Source organism: Choloepus didactylus, chromosome 7 (genome assembly GCF_015220235.1).
Source record: "Choloepus didactylus isolate mChoDid1 chromosome 7, mChoDid1.pri, whole genome shotgun sequence".
Classification (NCBI taxonomy): Eukaryota; Metazoa; Chordata; class Mammalia; order Pilosa; family Megalonychidae; genus Choloepus; species Choloepus didactylus.
Genome location: NC_051313.1, coordinates 118,940,248 through 118,964,106, shown reverse-complemented (window position 1 = coordinate 118,964,106; position 23,859 = coordinate 118,940,248). Strand labels below are relative to the sequence as shown.

The 23,859-nt window shown below is 46.9% G+C and overlaps 3 protein-coding genes across 5 annotated transcripts; 1 reads left to right on the top strand and 2 right to left on the bottom strand.

Moving 5' to 3' along the window:
- Positions 1-351: 351 nt before the first annotated feature.
- PSMB8 (proteasome 20S subunit beta 8) lies at positions 352-3,623 on the bottom strand. Its single transcript, XM_037843377.1, has 6 exons — positions 3,264-3,623; positions 2,343-2,490; positions 2,087-2,198; positions 1,534-1,663; positions 943-1,147; positions 352-694 (listed from the first exon to the last, which is right to left on the bottom strand). The coding sequence occupies exons 1-6, from the start codon at positions 3,504-3,506 to the stop codon at positions 606-608; spliced, it is 927 nt and encodes a 308-aa protein (XP_037699305.1). The 5' UTR covers positions 3,507-3,623; the 3' UTR covers positions 352-605.
- Positions 3,624-4,611: 988 nt separating this feature from the next.
- On the bottom strand, positions 4,612-14,139 carry TAP1 (transporter 1, ATP binding cassette subfamily B member). Its single transcript, XM_037843660.1, has 11 exons — positions 13,551-14,139; positions 12,930-13,044; positions 12,631-12,761; positions 9,502-9,707; positions 8,878-9,075; positions 7,907-8,035; positions 7,557-7,745; positions 6,836-7,009; positions 6,435-6,597; positions 6,054-6,190; positions 4,612-5,271 (listed from the first exon to the last, which is right to left on the bottom strand). Exons 1-11 carry the CDS (start codon positions 14,137-14,139, stop codon positions 5,059-5,061), a joined length of 2,244 nt encoding a protein of 747 aa, XP_037699588.1. The 3' UTR covers positions 4,612-5,058.
- Positions 13,754-20,082, top strand: PSMB9 (proteasome 20S subunit beta 9). Of its 3 annotated transcripts, none has more exons than XM_037843663.1 (6): positions 13,754-14,217; positions 16,584-16,651; positions 17,411-17,542; positions 18,188-18,317; positions 18,535-18,676; positions 19,228-20,082. In XM_037843663.1, exons 2-6 carry the CDS (start codon positions 16,593-16,595, stop codon positions 19,353-19,355), a joined length of 591 nt encoding a protein of 196 aa, XP_037699591.1. In that variant the 5' UTR covers positions 13,754-14,217; positions 16,584-16,592; the 3' UTR covers positions 19,356-20,082. The 3 variants fall into 3 exon arrangements, with proteins under 3 accessions (XP_037699591.1, XP_037699590.1, XP_037699589.1); XM_037843662.1 differs by lacking the exon at positions 13,754-14,217 and adding an exon at positions 14,558-14,778 and having other exon boundaries at positions 18,188-18,284; XM_037843661.1 differs by lacking the exon at positions 13,754-14,217 and adding an exon at positions 14,560-14,778.
- The last annotated feature ends 3,777 nt before the right edge of the window (positions 20,083-23,859 follow it).

Below are 23,859 nucleotides of genomic sequence, written 5' to 3'. Positions count from 1 at the left end.
TTCATCCCACTTTACAACATCAAAGACTTTTTTCTAGGTTCCCTTTCCCCAAACACCCAAACCATTAACACAAGACCCCCCCCCCTCCAGATGTAACACTACCAGAAGGACCCTAACCTAAATGGGATTGCAAATAAGTGTCCACAGGTAACAGTTGTCCATCTTCCTGAGGTCCTGGAGAGGCAATTGAGAAGGAAAACCCAAGAGACATATTTCATGAGGCCCCATTTCTTAGAAAAGTAAAGCTTTGGTAGGGGGTTCCAGTCCCTTCTCCAGAAAAAAAATCTGCTCTTCCCCCAACCCCTCCTAACAACCACAGTCCCAATCCCACTCAACCAAAATACACAGCCGTTTATAACCGTTTTCCTTTATTGTACTTATTAGGGCACCCAGAAGGTGCCAGGAAGGGGGTGTGTGGCATGTTTGCTCTTTGAAATAGAGAAAACACAAAAGGATGAATTCTGCCTCCCCCAGACTAACCACCGAGCCTAGTCACTCTCCTCTGGGCTCAGGTTAGGCCCTTCCATCTCCTGGAGCTTAAGCTGGTCCAGTTCCCTGAGTCTGCCAGGCACCCCAAGAGGAGGCCAGGCAAAGCGCTGCCACCATTACTGATTGACCTCCCGGTACTCGTACATCAGGTCACTGACGTCCGTGCTTTCCACTTTCACCCAACCATCTTCCTTCATGTGGTACACTGTGGGCAATTGAGAAAAGAACACGGAGTCACCTTTCACTTCGGGAAGTTCCTGTTAAAAATGTTATCTTGAAGGCATCAACAATGCGCACACACACACACTCAAGCCCTTATTACTGGGACTTCAAGGCCCCTCTTCTGACTCTGAAAACCTCCTCCCTGCCACTCTGCTTCTCCTGAATCTCCCATTCGTGACCATCACTCCCACCACCACCACCACCCTGGGCTTGGTAGCATTGGTCTCTCACTATTGACAACGCCTCCAGAATAGCTGTCTCGGTGTGTGGCATGAACTATAGCCCTGCGGCCAAGGTCATAGGCCTCTTCAGGGCTAAGATTGTGTCGGTAGCCACTGTCCATGACTCCGTAGGCATAAGTGTTCCCACTACCAGTGGAGAACATATTTCCTGAGAGCCGAGTCCCATTTTCATCCACATAGTAGAGGCCAGGACCCTATAGGATGAAAGAAGATTCCAGGTTGCAATTGAAGAGGAAGGTATTGGTAACATAGAGGTTCAAGTGTGACCCATAAAAAGTGGACAGAAGAATGAGAATTACCACAGGAACATGTGAACCAGGACAGTACTTTGGTAACAATCATAGAACTTTGGAAATAAAAAGGAAAAACAAACTTGGAATCAGCTGTTTTACCAAAGGCGATAAGTTTACAAAACTCATACGGGCTTGGTCCACATCTAGACCAAGAAATAGCCCATGGATACACTGGAACCATCACATAACACGCCATGGATCCTGTAGGGGAAGGAGAGGGGGTGGACCATGGGAAAACAGACCTTTCATGAATATGTGGGGGAACTTGGGGAATGGAGAGCACCCACCTTCTTGTCCCAGCCACAGATCATGCTGTGCATGGAGAGGCCCATGCCCCGGTACTGGTACATCATGTTGGAGAGCAGTTTGGAGGCTGCTGACACTGAGATGCGCTCCCCGTTCCGCAGATAGTACAGCCTGGGCAGGGACCGTGGGGGAGAATGGATGACTTAGAGGGGCAGGGCAAGTTTAGCTCTCTGAGCTGCCCACTTAATGGGGCAGAAAGTGATTAGAGAGATAAGCATTTGGAAGGAGTTATTTTGTAAGATCTAAGGATCAGGAAGAGACTTGGAATTTAAAGTATCCAAAAACACAAAAAACAATCCTGGTGTGTGATACCCTCCCACCAGGGCTGATGGTGTCAGTGTCAAATAATGGAACAAATCATCTGCCCCACTGGCAGGAGAGTGGACTGAGATTTGGGAGGAGGTTTTTCTCACTGAAAAGCCGTTTTTTGAAATACTCTCTTAGCACTGAGGGGGAACATGCAGGGGTGGGGGATGAGGAGCAGTGATCTGGGGGATCCAGGGGTTGACCACCAGGTTTAGAGGCCTCACCTACCTGCACTCCTTGGCAAGCAGACGCTCCCAATACTGACAGTCAGCCGCAGAGCCAGACATGGTGCCAAGCAGGTAAGGGTTAATCTCAATCACCTTGTTCACCCGTATGGTCGCTGGAAGAAGATGGAGTGATGACCCACAGCTCTCCCTGTGTGTCCTAAATCAATACCTACTTCCCTCTTGGTGCAGATGTTCTTCTCCTGCAAAGAGGAGAGTCCAGCTCCCCCGAATCTGCCTGCCAGGACAGCCACACTCACCAATGTAACTCCCAGCCGAGGCCCGAGAATCCACCGCCACAATCACTCCATGCTGGAACTTGAAGGCGAGTGTGGTGGTGCCATGGGCCATCTCAATCTGAACGTTCTTCTCGCCGTTCCCACCCAGGGACTGGAAGAATTCAGTTGGCTAATGGGAGAGAAGATATAGAGAAAAGGGCAATGAAAACTTCTGTGGCAGGTGGTGCCAGGAAAAGTATTAGAGAGTATGGCGGTGAAGAGATGGGAAGAAATTCTCCACCATCAATCAATGGGACAGTTAATAAACAATCTGTGGAAGAAAATGGCTGGACAAAAAGAAAAGATGCCCACGACACCAACCTTTCCCATTTTCCAGTGCAATAGACATGAAAACCAACTGCTACCCTAACTATGAATTTTAAGGGTGAATTTAATACTTTTCCCATTCACCACTCATTTAATCCTCACAAAATACGTTCCATTAACAGTATCTCCATGTTGCGGAAGAGCCTGAGAACTAGACTAAGTGACTTGCCCCAAGTCACACCACACTGAGTTGCTGAGGTGAGACTAGCTGCCCAAGTTCAAAGGTTTTCCAAGACACTACACAGCCCTGTAACACATGATAACCTCATGAAAAAGGCTTCCTGATCTGTGCGTGGTGGAGAAAAGGCAGGAAAGCCTTCTGTCTTCCCGAGGGAGCCCCCACCTCACCTCGAACTCTTTGCTCATCCCCTGACACTTCCAAATGCCTTCCCCGCCGCGCCCACCCCACCCCGTCCCCACGTGGCTTCTTCCATGGGTCCCGGCCCGGACGCTGCTCTCCAGGCCTGAAGGATGCCCCCCTCCGGGACCCCCGCGGGAGGACAGTCCCAAAGCGGAGCCTCTATTCCTCTGCGCCCTCTTTCCCGCTTCCCTTCGGGGTTTCCTTTCAGCCCCGACCTGCATTCCCCGGGGCAGGGCGAGCTCGGCAGAGCGCATAGAGAAACTGTAGTGTCCGGGGTCCGAGCGGTGCCTGCTTCCCGCGACGGGGAAAGCCCAGTCGTCCTCCTGCTCTCGGGGGGCTCCGCACACCTCCAGAAGCGCCATGATCGCCCGGCACCCGGAGATCTGTCGGCTCTCGGCGGAGGAAGTGAAAGCGAAAGCCGTAGCCCGAAGGGGAGGGAACCAGAATTTTTTCCACATCCCCCTGCCCTTGCCGAGAAGAAGCCAGTGGGTGTCCGGGGACCAGGAATATCATGTTGTGGACAGGCTTCTTCGCTCCGGCTTCACTGAGATGGGAGAAACGAGGCGTAATGGGCTGTCAGAGGAAGGAATAACGGGAGGAGCGACTTCGAAGGCCCCTTGGCGATGGGGTTACAGCGAGAGGCCCGGCCGCCGGGGCGTGCTCTGGCAGGGGTGGGTGGGGCCGTATCATCCAAAGGTGTAGCCTCAACCGGAAAGCTAGAAGTCAGCCTAGGAGCCGCGAGCAGTTTCACGTGGGGTGCTGGGGAGAGGTTCGTATGACCATCACGTTATAAAAGTAGGGGAGGGAGTACGTGGAGACGATGGGTCCTGAGGCCAGGTCCTGGGCAACCGGTAACACACTAAACCCGCAGTGTGCAGGGGGATGGGACCAGGAGACGGAAGGAAGAGGGCTAGTCTCCGAATCCTTCCACGCGGTGCCTCACAGGGCGCCTCCCCCGTTCAACGGTCTCCCTAACCTGTAGCCACCCACAAAAGACAGGCCCTTTCTGCCCTCCCCTCCGTGCATAATTCTTCCTTGGCTGAGCACTGGCGAGTTCAATTGCTCTAAGCCCCACCTCTCACTGCAACCTATGCTGGCCTAATCTGCCCAGCAACTGTTAACGTCACACCATCCTGGCCCTCCTTGAATGAAGAGAGTTACGAGATAACCACGCCCCCCATCCTGAAATCACCGCTGCAGGTGCAGTGGTACCTCTCTCCACTAAGGGACAAGAACCCGCGAGGCGCTGCCAGCCCCTCCCCCGCCGGCGCTTGCACTTCCTCTGGCCTCGCTCTCCTTCCATCTTCCACCTCAGGAAGTCCAAGCAGTTGCTGCCGCTGGTGCCTTGGAACGCGCTGTATCACGCTCATCCTGAGAGCAGGGGTTGGGGCGGTGAGAGAAGTTGGAGGGGGAGACCGTAGAAAATAGAAAACTTAAGGGAGAAGGTGGTGCACTGAGGGCTGGGAAACACTGAAGATGCTAAAGGAGGAAGCCCCCAGCCTCCTGAAACGTGCCCTGTGAGAGACCATGAGCTGTTCCAGATGCCAAAAACACACGGAAAGCCACAGTACAAAATACCAATTTTATTATAAATACCAAGAATCCACAGGTTATTTATGGGCCAGCATAGTGTCCTTTGGTTGTGTTGGAAAATAGTTTTCTGTAAATTCTGAATATTTCTATGAATTTTCAGGGTGCTATCCACACCAAAGCATCAACCCTAGCTCTAAACCCGGTTACACTAAGGAGTTATAAACCCTATGTTCATCTTCCAGGAATTCTACATTATCAAGAAAAGGTGGGACAGGAAAAAAAAGGAAAAAAAAAAAAGAGGTAACACTCATGACAGGATTTCAAGCATCACCAACGGGGTTAAATTTTAGGATGTTTTAGGATTAACTCCTTCCAGAAGCAGTTGACTACTCTATCACTGGTAGATCTTTGCTCCCAAATTCTCCACCACAGAGAAGAGAAGAGAAGGATATGGAGTGTGCAGTGCTGATTAGTCTCTCATTCCGGAGCACCTGACCCTCCAGGGGTCTGCGCCATAGCCCAGTAGCGTCCCCTCTTCTCCATGAGCTGCTGGTGGGTTCCTGCCTCACAGATGCTTCCCCCCTCCAGAAAGAGGATGTGGTCAGCCTGCTCCACTAAGCTTAGGCGCTGGGTGATGAGAAGCACAGATCGCAAGCCCCGCTCAGGGCTTTCATACAGGAGCTGCTCCACCTGAAAAAAAAGACATAGATCCTGTCAGAGGAGGGGCCCACTCAGCCCAGGAAGACATCTGTGCTTCCAGGGCTAGGACAGACCTCACCAGGATCATTGCCACCAAAAACCACAAGGAGACTGAAGAGCCTCGTTCTGAGTGCTTCTCTGTCAAACCTGTCCTGCTAAGGCACATTTACATGAGGTGGAAGAAGTGGGATATGACTAAGAGTACTATGGTGAAACCCACAGGAGAAGAGTGAAGGGTATTGAACAGTCTCTCCTCTCTACCATGGACTGGGAGCTTTTATATGATGTTTTAAGGAAATACAGCTTGGTGGTAAAGAGCACGAGCATTCCAGTCAAGTAGATCTGAATTTTGTTCCAGGCTCTGCTACTCAACAGCTGGAGGACCTTGATTATTCAACCTCTCTCAGCCTCCATTTTATCATCTGTAGAATGAGGATAAAACCCCCCAGATCACAAGGATTTATGATGAATATATGAGGCAGCATCATAAAGAGACTGCACATATTAAAAGAGCAATTGATTTTAGTTAACATGATTAGGAAGACCTTTCCTTTGCGTTTGGCTTCATAGATTCAGAGCCTGTAGATAGTCTCTTAACTGGTTCTAGATGCATTGGGAAGATGTTAATGGGAACTGAGTGATCTGGAGAAGTTAAAAAGCTGAAAGAATTGCAAGGACTGGCTTGGATAATTATAATATCAATATGAATTACATGGGGTAAAGAAAAGAAACAGGATTGAGTGGGGTAGAGGCATTACAAAGGTGACTCTCACCCGTAACTGGCTGTCTGCATCCAGGGCACTGGTGGCATCATCCAAGATGAGAACACGTGGTTTCCGGATCAATGCCCGTGCCAAGGCCACTGCCTGTCGCTGACCCCCTGACAACTGGCCCCCAGCCTCACCTACCTCTGCAGAGGCAAGAGTCAAGGTGAGAGCTAGATAACCGCATGTGCATATGTACACACACACACACACACACACACACACAAGGAGGGTCTCGGAAAGAGTTCTGAGGATGAAGAAGCCATGGGAATGATCTTATCACTTCAAACTGATGTCAATGGGGCAAGAGCAACTGAAGAATAAAGGAAAAATATTAGGGTTTCAGTAAAAGTAAAGATGTCTGCTAGGTAACTTGAGTGGAAAGACTACCTGTGTTGTAGCCCTGAGGGAATGCAGAGATGAAATTATGGGCTCCAGACTTCTTTGCAGCAGCTGTGATTTCCTCCATATCTGGCTCCTGGATCATGCCATAGGCGATATTTTCTCGAAGACTTCTTCCAAATAGCAGTGGCTCTTGTCCCACTGCAGCCACCTGGGATGAAATACGATGAAGACTCATAGGAAAAGGAACACAGGAGGTTGGTTATCTTGGGGCTGAAGACTCAAAATGCTTATTGGGAGGGTATCACAAAGTCATGCAACCTTTCTCGACCACACCCTCATCTCCACCCAAGGTTTTCGATCATTCATTAACCTTCCTTTCATAGTACTCATTGAGAATGCTCTTACTGGATACTCCCTATCCTCCTCCATGCCATCCTTTTGCTCACCTGTCTGTGCAGGTAGCGATGCTCATACTGGGGAAGGGGCTCCCCATCCAGCAGCAAACGACCCCCCGTAGGCTGGTACAGGTTCTGCAACAGAGCAGCCACTGTGCTCTTCCCAGATCCATTGGGCCCCACCAAGGCAGTCACTTCACCAGGACGTAGGGTAAAGGTCAGCCCCTAGAGGCCAGAGAGTGACACCATGAGAAGCAGACTGAGGGTCCTACCCTTGGGACTGCCATTGTCTTGTTACAAAAAGAATGGAGAAAAATGGGAAGATATAACTACTACCCTCCCCCACATTACTACAGACTTCTGTTCCCAGGGAAGATACCTCCCCAAGAAGTCGAGATGGAAGATGAGGCAGAGACAAGGGCAAAGACTGAGCACCACCGTGTCACACACTTGATTTCAGATACCAGAAAAAAATCACATTTCATCATGTAAAGATAAAGGAATGATGAGGGAATGGAGACAGATTTTGCTGCAGCAATTCCTTGAGATATGAGAGCCTTCTCCCTGAGAACCTCTTCTCCCATTCCCCTTGGAAGCCCAAACTGTTTCTTGAGTTGGGGCAGCTTTTTGGAACAGACGGTGCTTTTCTTTGCCTTTAAAGGGTTAGAAAGAATCTGTGCTCAAATGTTAAGTAGGTTGAGAGCAGAAAGAAAATTTACGATGGCAAAGTTGAGGGTGGGGTTGGCGGCATATGGGCATTGGTGGGTTGTACCTGCAGTACTGGGACATCTGGCTGGTTTCCATAGGCAAAGGAGACATCTTGGAACTGGACAAGGCCCTTCAAGTCTACGGAAGTCAAAGGGCCACTGGCTGGGCAGCGAGGGGTCCGGTCCAGGTATTCAAATATTTTCTCTGAGGAGCCCACGGCCTTCTGTACACTGGGATAGGTGGAGAGCAGAACCTGGAGGAGAGGAATGAACAGTGAGAGGGAAGTGGTGAGACCTAATCTGCTTGCCTGGGTCATGTGATGTGAGAAGGACAAATAATGGAAGGAAAGGGACACAGATCGTGATGGGATGGGGAGAGGAAAAGCATTGGGGAGTGAAACTGGAAGAACCTCACCTCAACAGCTGTGGTGAACTGGATCTGGTAGAGAACAAATGTGACAAGGTCCCCACTGCTTGCAGCCCCACTCATTACCAGCTGCCCTCCAATGTACAGGATTACCACCTTCAGTAGCATCCCGGAGATCTGTGGAGAAACCACAGAGAAAAGGGATTATGGGAGCATGATCTAAGAGGGGACACAAAGGAGAGAGAAAGGGCCCAAGGAAATAGAAAGTCCCTTTCCTCCAAGTAACAGCAGCAGGCACAACAGGTAGAAAGGAAGAGTGACCCCAAGGAGTCTGACTCAAATACTCATCATAGAAGTCGTCGTCATCATCATCATCATCACCTTTGTGTCAGTAACATTTTACTCTTCACAAAAGACTTTCAAAAAAGTGATATGTCATCTAATAATCATATCAAAGCCCTTCCTTGTGATGTTCATTATCACTCCCATTTCTTAAAGTGAGGAAACATCTCAGAGAATGTAAATCACTTGCCTATGATCACAGAGTTAGTAAATGGCAGCATCAAGACAGGAACTTCTGTCTCCTGGTCTAGTTCTCTTGACATTACATCACAGATGCCCCTTGTCACTGGCCCCCCCCTATTCTGATGGCTCTCACTAGCACATCCCCACAGATCCAGCTCGAAGAGGGCTCAGGTGCAGGGATTTATGGCTTCCTGAGCTTCCTCTAAGAGGCAAAAAAAAAAAAAAAGATGGCCCTAAATTGGAAGACACATCATCTCCCTACAAAGGGGGTTGGGAGAATTTTGTATGCCATAGTGAAAGAAAGCTATCTGGAATCCTTAAAAAGAGGGAAGGGTTTAGGGACCCTGGAAAGGGAATTGAGCCTCGGATTGCAAGGATAATACTGAGCCAACCATTTCCTGGTGGAGGCGGAGTTGGGAGAAGGTCATGGCAAAGGGAATGGAGTCAAGGCATCTCGGGGACAGGAGAATGGGCATCCGTCTCCAGGTGCTCACATTGGTGGTCCAGAAGTTAAATGCGTAGCCCAGCGCCTCCTGCTGGTTAAGACTCTTCATTTCCTGCAGCTTTTGTCGAAACCTCCGGGCCTCACCCTCCTCGTTGGCAAAGCTCCGAACTGTAGGCATCGCTGACAGGACCTCAATGGCCACCTGGCTGGACTCTGCCAGAGATTTATGCACCTGTACTGCCAGCAACTGTGGACACATGGAGAGGAGTTGTCACTCAGGGTTGGCAAGATTCTAAGTTTCACTAGTATCTGAGTTACCTGGTTGGAGACTAAAGTTGAGAAGAGGCAGAGGGATAGGAGAGAGGAGGGAAGAGAAAAGGACACAGCTCTCAATAGAATTATACAGAGGAGAAGAAAAGGACACAGAAAGAGTTGGGGATCATATTCTTAAAAGATAGAGATGGGTTAAAATTAGGAGAAGAGACATAGAGAGTATGAAGATCAACGTTGAGCAATCTAGGAACATGGACGGCAGGGACAGGGGGTTCCACAAAGGTGGAGAATCTGTGAAAGTACCAGGAAAGTTGTACTTAAAGAAATCCAGGAGGAAATGAGTCTGCCAAGTCTGGGAGGCAAAGGGTCCATGTGGGTTAAGCCAACTCCCTGAACATACCTGGTACCTCTTTCCCAGCTTCTTAGGCAGAAGGAAAAGCAGAGGCAGGGCGACCAGGGTGACCATGGTGAGGGACAGTGACCCCCAGAGCATGAGCCCCAAGAGACACAGCCCCCGCACCAGGTACCACAGCAACAGGCTCAGCTTCTCACTCAGAGACTCACTCAGGGTGGCCGTGTCCTCCGTTACCCGAGATGTGATGGCACCTGCCAGGGGTTGGGGAGAAGAGCGTGGAGTGAGTGAAATGGGTTCAGAGTGATGGGAAAGACCAACAATGAGCCAGGGTGTCACGAGTAGGGGTGTCAAAGTGGTGTTCTAAGAAGGCTGGGACAAACAAGGTAGTATAGGTGTGTGGAGAGATTCGGGAATCTCAGTGCAGGGAGAACGAGTGTAACAGCAAAAGAGGCTGTAAAACCTGACAAAGATCTCCATTCAATTTAGCCATGAGAAAATTGGCACCCCTATGAATCTGTTTCTCTGAAACCTTTCTGTTCCTTAAAGAACTTGTATATCCCAAGCTCTACACCTAGTCAGGAAGAGCCTAAGCTGGTCATATAACAGAGATGGAACAGAAGGGAGAGAGCTGTTAGGAATCAATCCAGGAGGCTGTAATGGGCAAGAGAATGGGGTTAACCCCCAAGTTTGTTGCCATCCATATGTAGTCTTGCAAGTTTTGGCATTTTAGGTCTAGGCCTCAAGTTTCCTTCTCTGGAAAGTGAGGCAGTTGGACTCTAGGATGCCAAAATTTCCAAATAGTTTCTATCTAAGGACATATTGAAAGTCTGAGGTTTCTATCTAAGGACAGAGGGATGGAACTATGGGAAAATTCTGGAGGAAAAATAGGTTTTTCTGAAGGTAAAGGGAAGACTATTTTGCTCTGACTTGAGGTATATCAAGAATAAGAAATGACAAACAAGAAACTACAAATGCTGGAGAGGATGTGGAGAAATTGGAATTCTTATTCATTGCTGGTGGGACTATACAATGGTATAGCCACTCTGGAAGACCGTTTGGCAGTTTCTCAGAAAACTAGATATTGAATTACCCTATGATCCAACAATTCCACTTCTCGGTATATACCCAGAAGATTTGAAAGCAGTGACACAAACAGACATTTGTATATGGATGTTCATAGCAGCATTGTTCACAATTGCCAAGAGACGGAAACAACCCAAGTGACCTTCAATAGACCAGTGGATAAACAAAATTTGGTATATACATACAATGGAATGCTATGCAGCAGTAAGAAGCAACAAGGTCTTGAAACATATGGCAATATAGATGAACCTCGAAGATTTAATTCTGAGTGAAATAACTCAGATGCAAAAGGAGAGACATTGTATGTTACCACTTCTATGAACTATCTGAACAATGTAAAATCAATGTCTTATAATGTAAGAATATTGGGGACCTAGCGATGGACAGTAGCTAGTGAGGGGGAATGATAGTCTAATATGTTCAGATATGTTAATGATGGCGAATTCAAAAGTGTGGCAATGGATAAGGGTGACAATTGTTTGTTGATGGGATTATAAGTATCAGAGTTGTATTGAAGGTGAATAGGAATGAAATGGGTTGTTTAAAGGCATGTTTCCCACAGATCAGCACCACAAATATAGATAGGTGCTTACATTATATATTTCTAATGTGACACTGGCACAGAGAGTTGACAACAGAAGGGTACATGGGAAAAATCTACACATTGCATACTATGGACAACAATTAATAGGAATACCATGCTCTATAAAGTCTCACTCACTAAGTTTACTTGTCAGAAACTTAAATCCTTCAGAGTGTCCCCATGCCAGCTAAGTTCCGAAACCCAGAGGCAATAGTCTCTTCAAGAACATCCACTAGCTATGTCCCCTTTGCTTATAAAGTTGACACCCCTTTTCAACATGAATACATTAGGGTGGTCATTACCCAGACATCCCTGATGATTGGGAAAGTGATTGAACTGGAGGAGGGGGTAGTGACAGACAGGATGGAATTTGGCAGAGGATTATGAATACCGAATCCTTATATAATTTTCTTTTCCTTAGATGCTAGGGTATTAAAATAGTTAGAAGGAAAAAATTGAAATAGTGGAACTGTAACCCATAACATCCTTTGAAATTTCATATATAACTACCTGTTACATTGTAATTTGAAAGCTATACCTTTTTGTATATATGTTAGATTTCACAATAAGGACATGATGGAAACTATGGTACTATAACTCATAATAACTTTGGAAATTTCCTATATATCTATTAGTTAATCATGCTTGGAAGATAGTAACCTTTTTGTGTATGCGCTGGTTTGTGTATATTATGTCCCCCAGAAAAAGCCATATTATTTAATGCAGTCTTGTAGGGGCAGACGTATTAGTGTTGATTAAGTTGGAACCTTTGGATTAGGTTGTTTCCATGGAGATGTGACCCACTCAACTGTAGGTGATAACTCTGATTAGATAATTTCCATGGAGGCGTGGCCCCACCCATTCAGTGTGGGCCTTGATTAGTTCACTGGAGCCCTATAAAAGCTCAGACAGAAGAAGCTCACTGCTAGCTGCAGCTGAGAGATACATTTTGAAGATGGCAGTTGGAAGCTGACACTGACGTTTTGGAGAATGCCCTTTTGAAACGCAACCTGGGAGCAACCAGATGCCAGCCACACGCCTTTCCAAGCTAACAGAGGTTTTCCAAATGCCAACAGACTTTCTCTAATGAAGGATCCCAATTGTTGATGTCTTACCTTGGACACTTTATGGCCTTAGATTGTAACTGTGTGACCAATAAACCCCCTTTATAAAAGCCCAATCCGTTTCAGGTGTTTTGCAAAATGGCAGCAAACCAGAACAGTATATATGTTATGTTTCATAGTAAGAAAATAACTGAAACTGTGGAATTGTAACCTATAACATTCTTTGCAATTCGCTAACTACTTGTTAAATAGCACTTGGAAAGTTATCACTTTTTTGTTTATATGTTATATTCTACAATAAAAAATATGATTTTAAAAAAAGAATAAGAAACGACAATGCATGCGTATGAGAGCGACGGACAGAGAGATCAAGTTTCTAAGTAAAAGACGAAGCATGGGCATATAAAGAGTACATGGCTATAATGAAAGTGTTTCGTGAAAAACCTGTTTGGTTCTGTTGGAAAAACTCTGTCTCCTGGCGCAGGACAGCCCAAAACACCTCTCCATGCAAGCGGCTATGCACACGACCCATGGTGCTGTTATAGATGCCGTCACCCGCGAACTCCAGCACCGCGCTAGGGGAAGGGGAAGAAGGAAGGTCAGGGTGGGTGTTGGGAGGATGCAGAAGGAAGGCCCCAGGTATCCCCCACAGGTGCCGTGCACTTTGGACAGCAAGCCCCAACGTCCAGCTCCCTCTCTTCCAGGATCCCCCATTCTCTGCCTTCCATCTTCAGCCCCCAGACCTGGCTACGGTGAGAACGGACATAAGAGTTATGTTGCGCGTGAAGGCAGCAGCTGCTTTATCTTGTAGTATCCAGTCAGTGAGACGACCGGTGAAGAACGGGACGGCCATCTCCCCTGGGGTGGAAGAGGGAAGAGTGGTCAGTCACAAGTACTGAGTCTAAGCAGGTCAGCTCTAACCAGTCCACCCCCACTCCACCCCTCTTCCACCCTTAGCATTATTCCTGAGGTCGGAGGCAGAAAGAAGACACTCAGGCCCAAATCCCACTCCTGAGTAGGCTGCCCTGGAACTCACGGCCCTGTGGTTGCTCCACCAGACCTTTCAGGGTTTAAGTAGAAAGGCTAGAGATGGAATAAAATACCCTGTTAGAGCTGAGGACACAGCTGTCCAAGAGGAAGGGACTTGCCCAACGTGGCCCAATGAAGTGACTCCTGGGACAGGACTGGAGACCAGGGCTCAGGCCCACCCAGTCTAAGGCTCTTTCCTCCAGACTGGAGTGGTCACCTCAGGACCCCAACTGGGTCGCCGCATGCACAGTTCCATCCTATCTCATGACCATGACTCCTCCTTCCTGCCCAGTCCCCTGCGTCCTCCCGGTTCCCCTCTCTCCTCTCTCCCTTACCGAGGCAGGAGAAGATCAAAAACACCAGAAACAGCGGGAAGCGCCGTATCTCCGGGCCCAGGCAGCCGAGAAGCCGGCGCACGGCGTTTCCAGAGCGGCTACGGCCGCCGGACACCCAAAGGCTCCCAAGCTTGTGCCACAGGGCGGCCGCGGGCAGCGCCGCTGCGTAGCTGATGAGGAAGGCGTCCGCACGACCTGCCCAGTGCAGCAGCCGGGTGCTGCCACCATCCCTGGGGACTCCCCACAAGCCCAGCGCTCGGCACGAGGCAAGTCCCGGCAGGGCCAAACCCAGCGCCGCCGCCAGTGGCTCCAAAGCTGCCAGCCAGCTCTGGACTCCTGCACTTCCGCTAGTGGAGACCGTGGCCCTGAGGACCCCGCGGGCCCCCAGCCACAGAACGGCCCAGCGGCTCAAGCCCACCACCCAGACCCGCAGCAGCGCCGTGGGAAACAGCAGAGAGAATATCCCGGGCAGCGCGGGCCGGAGCAGCAGCCAGTCGGCGAGAAGCAGCAGCGTCACCCCCAGCCAAGCGCAGGAGGCCCGGCAGAGGCAGAGGCACCCGCGGGGAGCCGGGGACCCTGAGCCGGCCATTGGCGCGCGGGCCCTGGCCGGGGTTCCTTCCCGGAGCTTGTGGGTCCTAGGCGCGTCTGTGACCGAGCTGGCGCCGAGGTTGACGGCTGGAGGAGGGAGAAGGGGCGGGCCGGGGCGGGCCCTTGGAAAGTCCCGAGTCTCGCTAGCAAGAAGTGCTGCTGTTTAGGGGAAAGGGAAATCGAAAGCAGTCGATAGCTCGCTGGAACCGCCGGCTTCCACACGAGGCGGCCAGGCTATTTTGGGACCTGACCTTGATACCAGTTCTGAGACTCTGGGGAGCAGCACCGTTGCCCCCATCTTCTCCATCGCGCACACCTTTCGCTCCTCTCCCTACCTCCTCCTGAGGGATGCACTTCCCAGAACTTTCTCATCCTAGTCTCAGGGCGGGGCTCTTTCGTCACATGTCGCTGGGCAGATTTGCCCCAGACAGGCTGGTGTCCCGGCACCAGCCTTACCCAGAGGACACAGGCGCCCCCTGGCGGGCGCGGAGAAGGGGCGGGGCTCTAGGCTGCGCGCCGCGCGCTGTCCCAGGTCAGAAACCAGAGCCCCAGGCAGCGAGGAGCCAGGCGCCAGGCCGGGATGCTGCGGGCGGGAGCACCAACCCGGGACCTGCCCCGGGCCGGAGAAGTCCACACCGGGGTAATGGGTCTGGGCTTGGGGGTTAGCAGAGAGACGGCGGAGGTGGAACGATGGGGAGACCCTGGAAGCACTGAGGAATGTGTTTGTGCAGGGACTAACAGAAATGTGGGGAAGTGGCTTGTAGCAGCTAGTGCTTGCTTGCTTCCCGCAATGAATTTAAGGCGTCTCTATTCTGAAGAAGGTCATCTGGGGGGCCGCAAAGGGTCGGGGCACTCGAGGTGGTGAGTGGGGGAGGGGGGTGTTTGGCTCTTACCTTGAAGCGTCAAGGGGAAGCTGCTCTAAAACGCTTTCGCTTTCACTCTGGACTGGATGAGGGTGGTGGTTAAATCAAAAAAGGGGGCTAGAGTCTATGCAAAGAGGTGAGGAAACGGTGCCCTGAGTGAAGTGGGACAACACTTGGGAAAAGGGAATATGAACACATGAACACTGATTGAGAAGGGTCAACTCATCGCAGAGACCTATGATAATAGTCGGAGCACTGATTATGGGGGGAGCTGTGGGAGCTGTGGTGCCTTTCCCCAGCTTGGCTCAAGAAGGTTCCTGCTTGGCCCAGGTGCTGCCATGCTCCTGTCCCTGAGTCTACCCTGCCCACTCCCACATGCATGCTGGGAGACTTTGCCCAGGTTGGGTGCCTGGGACAGATGGCAGCCCCAAGGCTGACTGGCCTCTGCTCCCAGACTGCTGCCACCACTCTTGGTTTGGAGACAGCTCTGTTATAGAGGAATAATCTCTAGGATGGGATTGCCTCAGCTCTCGGGCCAAACTCATGGTGAACGGTTATGCCGGAGTAACTATGGAATGGTGAGAAAAGTCGCAGTCAAACCATTTGCAAGTTGAAAAATCTCTCACTGCCAGATGAGCCATGGAAAATAGGAAGTAGCAGCCAGAACAAGCCATAAGTGTTAGACCTGGGTTTTAGTTCCAGCTTTGCTAGTAAGTCTGTGTGATTCTAGGTGTCACTTGCCTCCTTTATGACTCAGTTTCCTCATTTGAACAAACTATCTTTAAGATTCCTTCCAACTCAACAGGAGTAGAGAAAGTATAGCTTTATCTTTTATCACTATTCCTTAGTTCTTTTCTTGACTTGGAAAAAATCAGCCCAGACAACCCAGTCCAGTCCTCTCTTGGTACACAGCTTATCCTCACTACCTGAAAACTGTATCTCTTGATCACAAGCTCCTCAAGCAAAACTTATTTTCAAGTGCTTACATGATCCTTGCTTGCTTTCCTCCTGCCCTGACACCTGGCTCCGCTAACCACTGACCAGCTCAGTGTTTTACATTGTTCAGCAAACTGAAAAAGCTCACTTCTGATTAAATGGGGACAGGAATGGGGGATTCTGGGCCCAAACAAGCCTGACCTTGTTTCCCTTGTTTAGGGTCCAGTCTGTCACATCTGCATACCACTGGAGCATGTAACAATGCATGTGCAATAGTGAAAATTCACCTGTGGGGCTGCTTATTTGCCCCCTGAGCCCTTCCCTCAAAGGGAGCACTTCTGCCTCAGGGAGACTCTTTCCCCATCTCTCTTTAGAATAGAAAGGATTCCACCCAGAAAGTTGGGGCTTAGGATGCGGTTCTTTCTGTGTTATATCAAGGCTGTGCTGTGACATTCCCCTGCAGCGGGGTAAGGCAATAGAGAAATTGGAAAGATGGAGAAGAAACCTTGTACTGGGCGTCCGCTCTGGCCTGAATTACTGTGTGACCTTGAGTCAGTCTCCTCTCCTCTCTGGGAGTGTCTCCTCGCTTGTACAATGTGTGGATCAAGACTTCCTGCTCTGACATCTGTCCTCTATGTCTCTGCAGACAACCATCATGGCAGTGGAGTTTGACGGGGGCGTTGTGGTGGGTTCTGATTCTCGGGTGTCTGCAGGGTGAGTATCAGGAAGGTATATGGATTTAGAAAGAAGCTAATGGCCCAAATACTCATTTTTCTCTCTCATTCATGAACAAAAACTGATGAACTGAAGCTTTGGGAGAATGGAACAGACCCCTCAGAGAGGAGAGGCCACTGTAGTAAGATGTCGGATGGGTTCTTGGTCTCTCAATTCGTAAAGGAAGATCTGGGATCTGAATGCGTATGTGGTCTGTCCCTGTAGCATACAGGGGTGAGTGTAAAGGAATAAGGTCTGAGAGGGACAAGAGATAGAGACTTGAGGGTCCCTCCTTCCATCCATGTTTAGGGATAGAAGAGATGGTTTTGCCAAGCAGCTATTTTGGTTTCTCATTTATCAACTGTTAAGCTAATTTTGTCTCCCCATTCACTTCCTGGCCAGTTTCTTCACATGCAATATGAGTATATGGGATTAGATCAATACTTCATTATGTTCCATAGAACACTAATTTTTCTCAAGATGAATAGCAAAGAAAAATTGTTAAAAGGAACATTTTTCTTACTTTCTTAACTTACTGATTTTGTTTTTAATAAAATCTAAGCCTGTAAATAAATCAAATTCTAATACTTGCAGTGACACATTTTACATGAGAGTGTTTGTTTTCTTCTTTAATCCAAGCATTAATTTTCATGCACTCCATGTCTGTTCTCTTATCAAATAAATTTGAGAATCACTCAGTGATTAACCTAGAAATTTCTGCCAATGCTGTCATTGATGACTGCTTCTCCTTTCTGACAGAGAGGCAGTGGTGAACCGAGTGTTTGACAAGCTGGCCCCCCTACACCAGCACATCTACTGTGCACTCTCTGGCTCAGCTGCTGATGCCCAGGCCATGGCAGACATGGCCTCCTACCAGCTGGAACTCCATGGGTAGGAATCCCCACTGGCCCGGAGCTCCCGACTCCACACCTCCCGGAGCTCCCTTAATCCCATGAACTTCTGTTCCAGGAGCACTGAGTTAGAAAATGGAAAATTCTTGTTTTGGCTCCTGCTTTCATTAGCTTTAAACTGGTACTTGAATTGCTGTAAGCAGGTTTCTGAATCTGTGAAGCGTGGATACTAGTGCCTACCCTACCTCACTTCATGGATATTTTGATAATCAAAATATATATGTGAAAACAATTTGAAAGTTGTATATAACTAAATACATATAATGAGGAAGAAAACAATCATGTGGCACACCATAATCTCAATCAAAGTTAATTTATGAGAAATCAAGGCCATTTGGGCTGAAGTAAAGCTTACCTGCCTTTCCCTACAAGGTCAGGGTCCTTGTAGACAAAAGACAATTATGTAATTAGGGGTGGGGTGGGGCAGGGAGAAGAGGGTGAACAACTGAAAGGCTCTTACCAGTTGGTGGCATGTGACCCTGCTTTCCCGGTACAGCTTTCCCTGTGGAAGGGAAGCTGGAGTTTGAACTAATAAACACAGGATCAGGAGTCACTTGGCAGCAATGGCACCAGACAGTGGGACTTGGGGAAATTATGCTGACCCTACACCTGACATCTCCTTCAGGATGGAGCTGGAAGAATCGCCTCTGGTTCTGGCTGCTGCGAATGTGGTGAAGAACATCACCTATAAACACCGGGAGGACCTGTCTGCTCATCTCATGGTAGCTGGCTGGGACCAACGTGAAGGGGGACAGGCGAGTTCCTCCTAACCCACCCCCTCCCCAAGGGTTCCATCCTTCTCTGTAGAAGGAGACGGTGGTCATTTGTCATTCTGGCAATGAGTTTCCAAGGCACTGCCCCTAAAAGCAACTGTTGGGGTGTGAGATACCAGGGCGGAGTGAGGAAGCCAACTGCTTGTCTCAGTGGGAAGGAGAAGCTTCTTTAGGCTGACCTGAGGATGCCCCCACCTAGGTTTATGGAACCCTGGGAGGAATGTTGATTCGACAGCCCTTTGCCATTGGTGGCTCTGGCAGCACCTATGTCTACGGTTATGTGGACGCAGCGTATAAACCAGGCATGTCCCCTGAGGAGTGCAGACGCTTCACTACAGATGGTAACTCAACAGGTGGAAGGGAACCTGGGAAGGGTTTTTTAAACATGGGAAGGAAGTGAATTATGACGATCAGGAAGAAGAATACATGTGTGACCATTTATTTTATGTCCAAACTGGAACACTTTTGAGAGTGAAAGGGGCAGGACAAATGCTAAACTAGAAGGAACTTCAGGACAATGTGAATAAACCAGGACAGTCCTGAGTAAACCACATTATGAAGTATGGTCATGGTAAGAACCAATAGTGTGCTGGAGCTGGCGTGGACCAGCTCATGAGAGCTGATTATTAGATCTTCAGGTGTTTTGTAAGCTGCTTGTTAAACTGATGATAACTTGAAATTGCTCATGGTGTGGGTATTTATACCATGCACATCGGCAGATGGTGCAAATCAAGGCTTTTTTTTCCCCAGCCAGTTCACCAGCACACCACTAAATATGCCCCTCTGGGAGAGTGTTTTGAGGTCTGAAAGGCACATGGGTAGGAGGGGAAGGAAAAGATTTCTGAAGCTAAGCCATTCTCTCTCCCTCTCTCCAACTTGAAACCCTGTGCAGCTATCGCTTTGGCCATGGGCCGGGATGGCTCCAGTGGGGGTGTCATCTACCTGGTCACTATCACAGCTGCTGGTGTGGACCATCGAGTAATCTTAGGCAATGAGCTGCCGAAGTTCTATGATGAGTGAATCTACTCAGATGTTCCTTCCTTATTTTATGATAAACACTCTGAGACCAGAACCTGGAATGGTCAACAGGAAATGGGTAGTCAACCAGAGGAAGCTTGTTAGGAGGGAGCGTCTTCCCTCCCAGATGCCAGCATACTCTTTTTGCTCTTTTGTCCCCACGTCTAAAGATCCTATCCAGAAGAAGGGGGTTGGGGATGGGGTGGGGGACAGTACAAGAACTGGAAAGAGCCCTGTACATGACCTGTACATGACAGGTCATCAGGTACTGAGTGATTTTTGAACTATTAGGAGCAATAAAAACTCCTTCTGATGCCTGAGGGTACAAGTGAAGAGTTGGAACTCATTCTTTTAAGGGCTAAGACTGATGAGTAGACAAGACAACTACACAGAGGAGTATCAGCTAAGAGCACCAGCAAATTCACATACAGAATTCCCTTCATAACCCATTAATTCACATGAAGGATGAATACATGGTAAATACTTGAATATTTGGGGGACACTTGGGAATTTCAAATACTACTAACAATAACAACAAAAGAGCTATGTTTACTGAGCCAGGTATTTGCTAAGCACTTTATAAACATTAGCTCTTTGAATCCAAACAAAAAACCCTATATAGGTATTATTATTATTATTTTCTTTATTAGAGAAATTGAGGGTTTACAAAACAATCACGTAAAATCCAGGATTCCCATACACCACTCCACCACCTTGCATTGATGTGGAACATTTGTTACAATTGATAATTGTACTATTTACTAAAGTAAGTGGTTTAACTTAGGATTCACTGCTTGTATAGTGTAGTTCCATGGATTTTTTTTTAATTTTTATTCTGTTACATATATATACAATCTAACATTTCCCATTTTGTGTGTGTGTGTGTGTGGTTTTTTAAAAGAAGGAGTGAACCCAATTGGCCTATCTCTCCCACTGACCTAAAAATTCTGAACAAAATACAAAAAAGCAACTACCCAAGCACTCTGAAAAGTAAATAAAATCAGGTGGAATGTGAAAGAGTTAAAACTTGGAGAGTTACCCTTTGGGGTGGGGGGGAGGTGGCAATTTTTCAGTTTTCCATTTTTGCTTTCACAGCTTTGCCCGTAAGTCAAGGCAGCACAAACACTAAATGTCCAGGAGAAACACCACCTTTCTGGTCTGAGGAACTGAGAAAAGATGCCCTTGTGGGTGGGAGAGTGTGAGGGAATTTCCAAAAGGAGAGAACAGGAGAAGGGGATTCCCTAACTATGTGAGTGAACCCTCCCACGTACAGGTCACCCGTGAGCCAACAGACCCTCAGTAGCACAGCAAAGACTTGGAGAACTGAACTGAGATTTAAACTTTTAAAATTAGAATCCTTAATTGTTCTTATGGTAAGACAAATTTAAATACTACTGATACATTACTTTATGCCTATTAGACTGGATAGAAAGTTGGATATGGCCAACTATTGGTGAGGAAATAGAGAGGAAGGAAGCCTTCTGCACTGCTAGTGAAAATTTAGACTGGTACAGACATTCCAGAGAAAATTTTCTGATACTTAATCAAATTAAATGTACAATCACTGTATGATCCAACAATTCTACCCCTGGGAATATAAAACACATCTCCAACTGTCATATAGGACAATAAGGAGCTTGGATGAGGATGTTATTTGTAAGATGATTTGTGGAGGCAGGAAGACAGAAGCAATATTGGCATCTACCAGAGGGAGAGAGTAGGAAAAATGTCATGAATGCACACCCTGGAGTACCATGCAGAAGTTAAAAGAAGTGAATTAAGTGCACTCATAGTAATATGGTTAGACCTTTAAAATAGAGGTTTGAAGGAAACAAACAAGTGAATGAAGAATCATTAAACACAAAACCACTTACTTAAAATAAAAAATACATATGCAGAAAACACACATTTTACAAGAAAACATATAACAAAAAGATACATATAAAACACATTGGATGGTTTCTTTTAATAAGTGGAAGGAAGTGGGTAGTGGAGAATGTGGATAAAAAGGAATAAAGAATAACAAGCAAAAGAGAGGATTTTGTATGGACAAATCGTAACAATGTACCATGAACTGAGGAATATAATTAATGCCACCATTGGCCCCTGAAGTTAAAACAAAACAAAACAAAAGTCAATGACTCAAAAGCAACATGGATGACACTCATAGAAGCTTTTGAGTAAAGGCAGATGCAAAAAGTAAATACTGTATGTTTCAGCCCTATTGCTGTATAGTAAACCACACCCAAATTTAGTGGTTTAAAACAAAGCAAACATCATATTATCTCTTGTGAGTCTATGGGTCAACTGGGCTTTAAGAACTGCTGATACTCAGAAGATTTAAAAGCAGTGACATGAAAGATATTTGTACACCGATGTTCATAGCAGCATTGTTCACAATTGACAGGAGATGGAAACAATCCATGTGTCCTTCAACAGATGAGTAGATAAACAAAATGTGGTATATACATAAGATGGACCACTATGCAGCAGTAAGAAGGGACAAGGTCCTGAAACATATGACAACATGGATGAACCTTGAAGATATAATACTGAGTGAAATAAGTCAGACACAAAAGGAGAAACATTGTATGTTATCACTTCTATGAACTCTCTGAACAATGTAAAATCAATGTCTTATGATGTAGAATATTGGGGACCTAGTGATAGACGGAAGCTAGTGAAGGGGAATGATAATATATGTTCAGATAGGTTAATGATAGTGAATTCAAAGGTACGGGAATGGATAGGGTTGACGATTGTTTGTTCATGGGATTTTAAGTATCAGAGCTGTATTCAAGGCGAATAGTATTGAAAGGGGTTGTTTAACGGCATGTATCCCACAGATCAGCAACATAAATATACATAGGTGCTTGCATGATATACCACCAAAATATGGCACTAGCACAGAGAGTTGACAACAGAAGGATATATGGGAAAAAGTCTACCTGTTGCATACTAGGGATTATAATTAAGGAGTTCCATACTAGTACTACACAAATACTAGGGACAAATAATCAAGGGCTGTCAAGAGCTACGAGGTGCTTTGGGTCATGCAAATTGTTTAAAATGGAGAGTGATGAGGATTGTACAACTAAGCGATGATAATGTGAGACAAGGATGGATTGTCATGGACATAACATATGCTATGTGAAGCTTGCAAGGATGAAACTTATGGTTGTAAAGGGGAAGCTAAGCCCACCTATGATTATACCTAGGAGTCACTTACAGAGAAACTTTTTTGTTGCTCAAATGTGAGCTTTCTCTCTGTAAACCTAACTGCAAATAAATTCATCACCCTCTCACTGACCCTCCCCCCCAGATGAATGAGTATCCCTGGTGACATGGGACTTTGAAAGATACTAATTCCCAGAATGAGCCTGACCCTGGCTTCCAGAGATTGTGAATGCCTTTTTGACCAAAAGTGGAAAAGAAAGGCAACAAAATAAGGTTTCAGTAGCTAAGAGAATTCAAATAGAGTCAAAAGGCTGTCTTGGAGTTTACTCCTATGCCAGCTTCACCCAGATATTCCAAATGACCACAGTATGATAAGCCCAAGTCAATAGCGGTCCTGAAAACCTTAAAGAATACCCGGATCCCTATCTGAGACTGTATAAAAGTTTCACTCACTAAGTTTATTCTTCAGAAAGTTAAATCCTTCAGAGATCTCCTATGCCAGCTAAGACCCAAAACCCAGAGGCAATAGCCTCTTCAAGAACATCAACTAGATGTGTCCTCTTTTCTCATAAAGTCAACACCCCTTTTCATATGAACAATTTAGGGTGGTCACTGCCTGGATATCCCTGAAGATCAGGCAAGTGATTAAACTAGAGGAAGGGGTAGCAACAGATAAGAAGGAATTTAACAAATGATTATGAATACTGAATCTTTATATAATTTTGTTTTTCTTAGTTGCTAGGGTATTAGAATAGCTAGAAGGAAAGAACTGAAATGGTGGAGCTGTAACCCATAGCATCCTTTGAAATTTGTTCTATAGCTACTTGTTAAGTCATATTTTCAAAGCTATCGCCTTTTTTATATATGTTATATTTCACAAGAAGGAAATAACTGAACCATGGTACTGTAACTCATAACAATTTTGGAAATTTCCTATATAACTACTTGTTAAATCATACTTGGAAAGATACTAACTTTTTGTATGAATGTTATATTTCACAATATGGAAATAACTGAAACTGTGAAACTGTAACCTGTAATATTTTTTGAAATTTGCTCTCTAACTACTTCTTAAATTACACTTAGAAAGTTACCACTTCTATGTATACATGTTATATTCTACAATTTTAAAATGATTGAAAAAAAAAAGAACCACTGATGTGGCCTATGAACCAAAGCACTTATTCTTCTCAGCCACTCCATGTAGCACCTCACATTCTGTGTATGGATATTAGTTATGTTTTCTGGCTGCCCATCATATTAGAACATGAAATATGAAATTTTCCCTACCTTAGGAGCCCTGCTTCCCCAGAGTAGAAACCAGAAAACT